Source organism: Argentina silus (genome assembly GCF_951799395.1).
Source record: "Argentina silus genome assembly, chromosome: 9".
Classification (NCBI taxonomy): Eukaryota; Metazoa; Chordata; class Actinopteri; order Argentiniformes; family Argentinidae; genus Argentina; species Argentina silus.
In genome coordinates this window covers 14,622,966-14,633,006 of record NC_139663.1, presented here as the reverse complement: position 1 = coordinate 14,633,006, position 10,041 = coordinate 14,622,966, and the positions used below count along the sequence as shown (strand labels likewise).

The window sequence follows — 10,041 nt, the reverse complement described above, 5'->3', positions numbered from 1 at the left end:
AAACGAAACTAAACAACTTGTTGGATTTCATTCTTTTTGTGTGTTCCGTTTCTCTCCCCTCCTGTAGGAATCAGTGTGCAGCATTTCAATTGTTAGTCTCTCTCACGTTCAGTCAGTCTTTCTTTTCTCTTGAAATTATATTTTCCACCTCCTCACCTCCCTCCTTCATCCAGTTCTCCCTCTAGAAACTCAAGTCTTTTTTTAATAAGTGTACAGGGCCTTTGAATCAGCCCTCATCATTCTGCGCCCCTTGTCGGCCATTTTGGGAAGGGGAGTTTTGGTTACTGAAGACAACAATGGATCCAGAGGGCTTCGGCTCAGTCAGTCCTCTTTGAGTGAACATCGTGACGTTAATTTCCTATGAACTGAGCCGTCATCCATTTGGGTGAAGTTAAGTGATCTCGTTCAGTGGTTTCGCTGAAAGCCGTTTATCTGTTGGGTGTCTCCCTTCTTTTCTCTGTGTGAGTGTACGGTTGTGGTGACAGTTGGAGATTGTTTCCTCCATCGTATACCTGTTGGCATGTTGGGCAGAAATCGAGCTATCCTTCCTTGCTTATCCTCATTTAAAGGCAAGATGGTTTCATAAGTTCATTTCAGTTGTATTCAGTGATTAAACGAGTGAGACGATAACTAGAAATGGTGAGGAGAGGACATTTTGTCTGTTCTTCTTTTTAAAATGTTTCTTCAAATAGCCTTGTCGACATCTTTGGAGCTACTTGGATACAATGACGTATTTATTCTACTTTCCCCAATTTGTTCCCCAATTCCCCACAAGTCTTCGTTTTTCATTATCTTCAATTCCACCATGCTTCTGTTTTTTTTTCATACAGTCTGTTCTTGCAGAGAATTATTCAGTGATAAAACCAAACCTCCGTGTTTTTCAGATTTTACTTGGATTAAAAGAAGTCCCTTTGCTTATTTCCCACTGGAATATATCAATCCATCAGTGTATCCAAAGAGCAACATTAGTTGTCACGTGAATGGCATCCCTGTTAACTAGGAGAGGGAGGGGGGGGCACCTTGCTGTTAAAACACCACCATCCACTGTGAGTTGATCTACTGAACTCTGCTGGAAGCTTATTGGTTGTAGTATTTTATTTGACTTTTCAATCAAATTTCGGAGCTTGAGAGCTTCTGTTCTGAAGCAAGCACATCAACAAGGGAAGATGATATGAATCTTGTGACACTTTTCTTACACACTTCTCTCCTTCTCTCTTCTCTTTCACCTGGTGGACAGGTGAGAACATGTTCAGCTGCAGACATTTCTGGTCAGGTGGTTTTATAAGCATAGTGGCGTTTATGTGAAGTTTGCAGAGTTTGAGTGAAAGATGGGTTTTCCTATTTCCGTTTCTGATTGGGTGATGGGGTTTTCTATCTGCGTTTTTGATTGGGTGACGGGGTTTCCTATCTGCGTTTCTGATTGGGTGACGGGGTAGTCTGTGGGTGTTTTCTGATTGGGTGACGGGGTTTCCTATCTGCGTTTCTCATTGGGTGACGGGGTAGCCTGTGTCGTCCTCCGGGTGTGATGTCTCTGTACTATCCCGTTCCCGTTCCTTATCCCGTTCCTGTTCCCGCTCCCGTTCCCGCTCCCGTTGCCTGTTTCCGGAATGTTCTGTCAGGGTTGCGACTGTGTCCCGTTGGCAGACAGGAGTCTGGTCTTGTCTTTCCCCGAGCCTCTCCTCTGTAGGACACTCCCACTGCCTCCGATCCCTCCGTCCCCCCGGTCTCCCCGCTCCCCCCGCTCCCCCCGGTCACCGCCACCTTCCGAACGGCGGGAGTTCTGGCGGGTCGGGGTGCCAGGGGGACGTGAGGAGAGCTGCCCGTTCTTCTCATCTGGGAGAGAAGAGAGAGAGAGAGAGAGAATGGCATATACTGTATGAACACACAGACATGTGTGTGCGTGCATCTGTGTGTGTGTGCGTACGTTTGTGTGTGTGTGTGTACGTGCGTGTGTGTGTGCACGTGCGTATGTGTGTGTGCGTGCACGTGTGTGTGTGTGCGTGCATATGTGTGCATGTATTTGTGTTTCTGTGTGTGTGTGTGTGTGTGTGTGTGTGTGGGTGCACGCATGCATGCATGTGTGTGTGTGTAGGACCTACCAGCCAGTGCCTGCACAGAGGGCTGATCATGAGTACTAAGTAGCTGGGCTTGAATGGTCTCCACCACTCTCTTGAACCTGCGACTAGGACCTGAGGAGAGAGACAACAGAAGCTAAGTCAAGACATAGACTCACCAAACACTTTATTAGGAACACTATACTAATACTGGGTAGGGCCTCCCTTTATAAGGAACACTATACTAATACTGGGTAGGGCCTCCCTTTATTAGGAACACTATACTAATACTGGGTAGGGCCTCCCTTTATTAGGAACACTATACTAATACTGGGTAGGGCCTCCCTTTGCTCTCAAAACAGCCTCAATTCTTTGTGGCATTGATTCCACAAGATGTTGGAAACATTCCTTTTTTCAGGGGCACTTTCAAGCTTCTCCCGTTCTACCACATCCCAAAGGTGTTCTATTGGATTCAGATTCGGTGACTGGGAAGGCCACTGAAGAACACTGAACTCATTGTCATGTTCATGAAACCAGTTTGAGACGACTTTTGCTTTGTGACATGGTGCATTATCATGCTGGAAGTAGCCATTCGAAGCTGGGTAAATTGTGGCCATGAAGAGATGCACATGGTCAGCAGCAATACTCAAATAGGCTGTGGCATTGAAGCGATGATTGATTGGTATTAACAGGCCCAAAGTGTGCCAAGAAAACATTCCCACACACCATTACACCACCTCCACCATGAGAAGGTGTACAAGTGTTCCTAATAAAGTGTTCAGTGAGTGTACATCTCCCTGCTTTTAATCTGAGGATGAGCCACAGATTAATTTACTAGATTTGTCTGATTTATCTGTTCATCGTCTCATCCAAGATTTGGTGAGATGTTGTTGTACAGACAGTACCAGGGGAGGCTGGTGGAGGTAGACACCATGGGAGGCTGCTGGAGGTAGAAATCAGAGGACAGGCTCGTTGTAATGCATGGAACGGAATGAGGAATGGTATCAAACACACATGTTTGATTCCGATTTCTACCTCTACCAGCCTCCCCTGACTACAGGATACATCTATGCCCAAATTCATCAGTCTCGGGAAAGTAGGATGACCAGCTGTGCCTTACAAAGAAGACTCCCGAATCTCTCTCTCCTGAACTGAGGGACATACAACTATGTTCAAAGTAACCCCCTACCTGATATGAGGGTGAACGTCACGCTGTAGATGCCTGTCTCCCTCTTGCCTTCCCTCTCCCTCTCTCTCTCTCTCTCCCTCTCTCGCTCTCTCTCTCCCTCGGAGAAGGCAATGTCCACTTGGAACTTGACGGGCTTCTGGAAGACGGAGGGGCCGCCAGAGGACTTGTACTCCGCTCTGAAGCTGGTCTGGGAGATCACGCTGTGGCTGAGGGAGGGGATCTGGGAGGGAGGGTGGGATGCGGGGGGGGGGAGGGAGAGAGAGGGGAGGGGGGAGGGAGGGGGAGAGAGAGAGAACTTGTGTGAGAGATGTTGAGTATGTCTATAATTGCAGCGCAACCCTTAGAATTCTCTTCATTATTACTGTAAAAGGGGGGGAGGGTGAGAGAGAGAGAGAGAGAGAGAGAGAGAGAGAGAGAGAGAGAGAGAGAGAAAGAATAACGATAGAAGAATGGAAGAGTGAGGAGAGGATAGAACGAGAGAGAGAGACATGGACAGAGAGAAGAAGAATGAAAGGATGAAAGAGGAGGAGAGGATGGACAGAGAGATACTCACAGACAAGAAGGCGTGGACTATATCAGCTTTGATGGAGCTGAGGGGCTTGTCTCTGATCACAACAAAGATCTGCTCCTCCTTCTCCAGGCTGATGAAGTTCCCGAACCACGACTTCTTAGCCAGCCTGCACCGAACAGGAGCATAGAAAGATGTCAGAGTAGACAGACAGGCTGTATAATAGACAGGACAACCATGCTGGTAGATATATATCTATGAACTAGCCAGCCTGCACTAACAGGAGCGTAGAAATATGCCAGAGTAGATAGACGGGCTTCTATGACAGATGGGGCAATGATGCTGGTTCTTTTACATCTATGGCCAGAACATGAGCATAGAAATGTGTTAGAGTAGATAGACAGAATGCTGTGACAGACAGGACAACCATGCTGGTAGACATATGTCTATGCTTGGATACTTACTCTGGGCTTGACTCTGGAGTTAGACTGGACATGTCTTCTGATGTTGGGACTAGAAGAGAGAAGGAGGGAGAGGGGGAGCGAGGGAGAGAAGAGAGAGAGAAAGAGAATGAGAGAAAGCGAAACAGACAGAGAAGAGAAAGGGAGGGAAAATGAGAGACAGAAATAGACAGAAGGAAATAGAACTTGATGAGGTTCAGTTTCATTGATTTAATTACAGATCAGTCTAAATCACGTTAAATCAGCATCGTAGCGCAAATGTACACAGAAGCAGTCCTCTGAAAGGCTAAACGATTGGAACTCCTTGGCCATTCTAAAAGCAGCTCAAATTTAATGGAGTTTACATGATGAATTTTGCTTTGTCATATCATCATTCCCACAATGTTAATAATAGGGGAGGGCCCTGAGTTTTTCTTGACATGCTACGGTATAAGGCTTTTTTATGCTACGGTATAAGGCTCAACAATTGTTCCCTGGTCACACAATCAGGAAAAACTCCTGGCCCTGGTGATAGGGGGCTGAACAAGGTCACATGTTCTCTCACCCTGCAGCTTGCGTCTGTGGAAGCGGGGGGACCCCAGCAGATTGTTCTTGAAGGAGTTGAGGCGCGTCCTCCAGTGGGCGGAGCTACTGGCGGCCATTCCCCCGCTTCCCCCGGGGCTGGAGGGCGGAGTCAGGGACAGGGAGCCGCCGCCCACACCGCCGCCGCCGCCTCCCTCGGCCCTCGAGGAGGAAGAGGAGGAAGAGGAGGAGGGAGGGGTGGGTGGGGGGTGTTGGGGGTGGTGGACGGGAGTGCCCAGGGGGGTGGGGAGCGGAGACCCCTGGGGGGTGACCTGCGACACAGGGGGGGAGGAGTTAGGGTAGAAACTCTTAGTGACTGACTTGAGCACGGAGGGGGCGGGGAAGAAGAAGAAGCGGGGGATGGGGGAGAGGAGGGGGGAGGGGGAAGGGGAGGGTGGGGTCTGGAGGGGGAGGGACTTCATGGACTGGAGGTGAGGGCGGTCGGACTGCCCTTTGGAGGGCAGGGTCTGGGTTTTTGGGTCGGGCGCACGTTGGGACACCCGGGGGGTGGTGGCACTTCCTGGTTTGGGGTCTTTGGACTGGGTGGTGGTGGTGGTGGAGGCGGAGGTGACTTCTGATTGGCTGAAAGTGAAAACTGGGCTCTGATGGGTGGAAAGAGAGAAAGGGAGGAGAGAAAGGACAGAGGGATGGAGAGGAGAAGGAGGAAGAGGAGGAGGAGGGAAGGAAAAGATGGAGAGATGAAGAGAGTAATGATCATGAGTTATGGTTTGTGAATATAGATTTCCTGTCATAATTGATTGTTTAAGAGATGTATCAAACTACAAATAATCTAATGTTTCATCCTTCTTGTAATATGTAATAATGTAATATTAAGGTTAATAATATCACATCCAATGTCTGAAAATAATGATAAAATGCTAGGATCTATCCAATTTGAGTGTTTTCTGTGTGTGAGTGTGTGTGTGTGTGTGTGTGTGTGTGTGTGTGTGTGTGTGTGTGTGTGTGTGTGAACCTCTATGCCCTCAGTATTGGTGTGTGTGTGTGTGTGTGTGTGTGTGTGTGTGTGCGCCTGTGTGTGTGTGTGTGTGTGTGTGTGTGTGTGTGGTAAACATGGTGTCTATGGCATGGATAATGGCTCAGAATGGGACAGTATGAGGGAGATGGACAGGCTAACCGAGGGACAGTCTCACAACATCACCTCAGCACAGAGAAACACACTCTAACATGCAGTAGCAGAACAAAGCAGGGGGGGGAGGCTGGTGGAGGTAGAAATCGGAGGACGGGCTCATTGTAATGCATGGAATGGAATGAGGAATTGTGTCAAACACCATTCCTCATTCTGTTCCATGCTTTACAATGAGCCCGTCCTCTGATTTCTACCTCCACCAGCCTCCCCTGGTGTAAAAGTCTTGGCCAACAGTGACTCACCCTGGGGCTGCTGAGGGGGCTGGAGGAGAGGCCCGTAGACGCTCCACTGACTGAACGAGACCTGGAGGGACACAGGGACACACAGCTGTCAGAAAACACTGGTACAACCCTGGCCAGTGTGTGTGTGTGTGTGTGTGTGTGTGTGTGTGTGTGTGTGTGTGTGTGTGTGTGTGTGTGTGTGTGTGTGTGTGCGTGCGTGCGTGCGCGTGCGTGTTTCTGTGTGTGTGTGTGTGTGTGTCCACCCTACCTCTGGCTGTGTGCGGAGGTGTCCAGAGCCCTGCGTGGCGGGGTGGGAGACCCCTGCTCCGTCACACTCAGGACCTCCAGACTCTTCCTCTCCGGCCGACAGCGGCCATGACGGGTAAGCATGGGCGAGTCCACTCGCTTCCTGGGCGGGTCTGCTGGGAGACCTTAGAACGGTTAGAACCTGCCTGCTAACGGAACCTTAGAACGGTTAGAACCTGCCTGCTAACAAAACCTTAGAATGGTTAGAACCTGCCTGCTAACGGAACCTTAGAACGGTTAGAACCTGCCTGCTAACGGAACCTTAGAACGGTTAGAACCTGCCTGCTAACGGAACCTTAGAACGGTTAGAACCTGCCTGCTAACGAAACCTTAGAACCTGTCTGCTAACGGAACCTCAGAACGGTTAGAACCTGCCTGCTAACGGAACCTTAGAATGATTAGAACCTGCCGTTAGCAGGCAAGTTCTAACTGTTCTAAGGTTCCGTTAGCAGGCAGGAGGTCCTGAGTGTGATGGCTAACATACAGTATGTTGTTTAAAGGTTTTCTGGCTAAGCCTATGTTGTTTTAAGGGTTTCTGGCTAACCTATGTTGTTTTAAGGGTTTCTGGCTAACCTATGTCGTTCCTGGGCGGCAGGTCTTCGTCCTCACAGCTGGGGTAACGCTCTTTCCTGTCTAGGAGCAGGTAGTAGATCATCTTCTCCTGGTTGTCCCTGGGAGAGACAGAGAGAGAGAGAGAGAGAGAGAGAGAGAGAGAGAGAGAGAGAGAGAAAGACATTGACAATCTAAAAGTCTTTGTTCTTGTGACTCCAGTAACAATCATTTGTAGACTATATTAGGTGTCAGAGGGTGTGTGTGTGTGTGTGTGTGTGTGTGTGTGTGTGTGTGTGTGTGTGTGTGTGTGTGTGTGTGTGTGTGTGTGTGTACGTGTACGTGTGTGCGTGCGTGTGTGTGTACATGTGAGCATACAGTATGTGTGTGTGTGTGCGTGTCTGTGACAGGGCCTGAGGTAATTCCTTTCGGTCAATATCTGACCACATGTGCTCTATTAAACTGGTTTTGACAGCATTGTTGCAGTGTGAGCAGCAAACCCAACAGAGCATATCTGAATGTGTGTGAGAGACAGAGAGAGAGGCAAAAGGAAGAGAGAGAATGAAGCATTGTGGATATTCTGGTTCTTGTTCAAACTTTGCCAAAGTGATGTAACATTTGACATGCCAAAAACCAGACAGTTGGAAGAGAGAGAAAGAGAGAGGGATTGAGAGAGAGAGAGAGAGAGAGAGAGAGAGAGAGAGAGAGAGAGAAAGTGGCCAACAGTGGCCTCCTTTACTGTCCTTTGTTCTAATGGACCTTCCTCCCTCCCTCCCTTCTTGTAAGTATGTTTGCACAGTATACGTGCGTGCATGTGTGTGTACAGTGTGTGTATGTGTGTGTGTGTGTGTTTGTGTGTGTGCATGCGTGCATCCATGTGTGTGTGTGTGTGTGTGTGCGTCTGTGTTCCAGAGCCGAGGCGGGACCACTCACTCCTCACACTGCAGGTCCCGTGTGAGTTTCCCCCGGTCCCTGAAGCAGCCCAGAGAGTGCATGCTGTCCAGAACGTCCGGGTCCAGCTCCGTCAGAGACACGATCCTCTTCACACACACACGCCTGGGGGGGGGCTGCTCTGGACACGGCTCATTACGACTACCACTGGAGGAGGGGGGGGGGGGGGGGAGAGAGAGCGGGTGGGGGGGAGAGGGAGAGGGAGAGAGAGAGAGAGAGAGGGGGGGAGAGAGAGAGAGAGAGATAGGGGGGAGGAAGAGCGAGAGAGAGAGAGAAAGAGAGGGGGAGGAGAGAGGGAGAGAAGTCAGATTAGGTTTGTAGATTTGTAGGGTTAGATTAGGGAGAGGGGGGGGGATACAGAGATCAATATCAAAAGATTCTTGATCTGATTGTGTTTAACACAATTGTTCAAAGAATATTATGCAATTTATACATTTGCATTTAGATGAATAAGAGGGGGAAGGCAGAGGGTAAAGAGCAGAGGGGGGAGACACGGAGGAAGAGAGAAAAGAGAGAAGGAGAGATAGAAGAGAAAAGGAGAGCAGGCAGGTGGAGAACAGGAGAGGGAGAATGGGGGCAAGAGAGAGAGGTGTGTGTGAGTGTGTGTGTGTGTGTGTGTGTGTGTGTGTGCGTGTGTGTGTACTTACAGATACCAGGAGTGTTTCTGTATTGCTTCTAGCTGTAAGTGAACAGAAACACAAAGAGTTATCAAAACAGAACACACTGCCACTACCCTTTATCTAAGCCACTTAACGTTTCAGTCCTTTTGTTAACAAATCCACCACTATTCAATCTACCTCCTAGTCCCTATCTCCTTCTCTACCATCCCCCATCCTCCCTCCCTCTCCCTCCCTCCCTCCCTCTCCGTCCCTCCTCCCTCCCCTTCCTCCCTCCCTCTCCTTCCTCCCTCCCTCCCTCCCTCTCCCTCCCCTTCCTCCCTCCCTCCCCCTCCCTCTATCCTCCCTCTATCCTCCCTCTCCCTCTATCCTCCCTCTCCCTCCCTCCCTCCCTACCCCTCCCTCTATCCTCCCTCCCTCCCTCTCCCTCCCTCCCCTTCCTCCCTCCCTCTGTACCGTGAGTCTCTTGTCCGGGTTGACCTCGATCATCCCCTTCAGCAGAGCCTGGCAGTCGGGTGGTATAAAGTGGGGCATGTGGAACACGCCGCTCTTCACCTTCTCCAGGAGCTGGCGCAAGTTGTCATGGTCGAACGGCAGAGCGCCCTGCGCAGGACGGGAGGGGAATTACACCCGGGGGGGCGGGGGGAGGAGAGGGTGGGAGAGAGAGTGAAATGGAGGGAGTAGAAGAGAGAGGGGTGACAGAGATAGAGAGAGAGAGAGAAACAGTGAAGGAAATAGAGAGAGATGGAGGAGGAGGACAAAGGAATGTTAGGAGGGTTCACGAAACACACACATAGAGACTTAGAGTGACTGTTTGACAGAGGTAGAATGCAGAGACTTTGCCAAAACTCTGGGCCCTTAGGGGAGGGGTTGGGGAAGGGTTGCGGAGGGGTGGGGGAAGGGTTGGGGAGGGGTTGGGGAAGGGTTGGGGAAGGGGAGGTGTTGGGGAGGGCTTGGGGAGGGGTTGGGGAAGGGTTGGGGAAGGGGAGGTGTTGGGGAGGGCTTGGGGAAGGGTTGGGGCAGGGTTGGGGAAGGGTTGGGGAAGGGTTGTGTAAGGGTTGTGTAAGGGTTGGGGCAGGGTTGTGTAAGGGTTGGGGAAGGGGAGGTGTTGGGGAGGGCTTGGGGAAGGGTTGGGGCAGGGTTGGGGAAGGGTTGAGGCAGGGTTGTGTAAGGGTTGGGGAAGGGTTGGGGCTGGGTTGTGTAAGGGTTGGGGCAGGGTTGGGGAAGGGTTGAGGCAGGGTTGTGTAAGGGTTGGGGAAGGGTTGGGGCTGGGTTGTGTAAGGGTTGGGGCAGGGTTGGGGCAGGGTTGGGGAAGGGTTGAGGCAGGGTTGTGTAAGGGTTGGGGAAGGGTTGGGGCTGGGTTGTGTAAGGGTTCGGGCAGGGTTGTGTAAGGGTTGGGGCAGGGTTGTGTAAGGGTTGGGGCAGGGTTGTGTAAGGGTTGGGGCAGGGTTGTGTAAGGGTTGGGGCAGGGTTGGGG

General features: G+C 50.6%; 1 protein-coding gene across 2 annotated transcripts in view; it reads right to left on the bottom strand.

Moving 5' to 3' along the window:
* Positions 1 to 1,098: 1,098 nt before the first annotated feature.
* brsk1b (BR serine/threonine kinase 1b) overlaps positions 1,099 to 10,041 on the bottom strand; it is a gene marked incomplete at its 5' end in the record, with an annotated part of 15,077 nt that continues 6,134 nt past the window's right edge. The window contains 12 exons of one of the 2 annotated variants that reach the window (XM_083677190.1): positions 1,099 to 1,872; positions 2,100 to 2,189; positions 3,244 to 3,463; positions 3,797 to 3,920; positions 4,216 to 4,264; positions 4,757 to 5,045; positions 6,163 to 6,223; positions 6,410 to 6,560; positions 7,021 to 7,118; positions 7,930 to 8,094; positions 8,595 to 8,626; positions 9,021 to 9,167. In XM_083677190.1, the coding sequence (XP_083533316.1) occupies positions 1,616 to 1,872; positions 2,100 to 2,189; positions 3,244 to 3,463; positions 3,797 to 3,920; positions 4,216 to 4,264; positions 4,757 to 5,045; positions 6,163 to 6,223; positions 6,410 to 6,560; positions 7,021 to 7,118; positions 7,930 to 8,094; positions 8,595 to 8,626; positions 9,021 to 9,167 (1,683 nt within the window). In that variant the 3' untranslated portion in view covers positions 1,099 to 1,615. The remainder of the gene's footprint in view (positions 1,873 to 2,099; positions 2,190 to 3,243; positions 3,464 to 3,796; positions 3,921 to 4,215; positions 4,265 to 4,756; positions 5,046 to 6,162; positions 6,224 to 6,409; positions 6,561 to 7,020; positions 7,119 to 7,929; positions 8,095 to 8,594; positions 8,627 to 9,020; positions 9,168 to 10,041) is intronic. The other variant, XM_083677191.1, reaches the window with a different exon arrangement.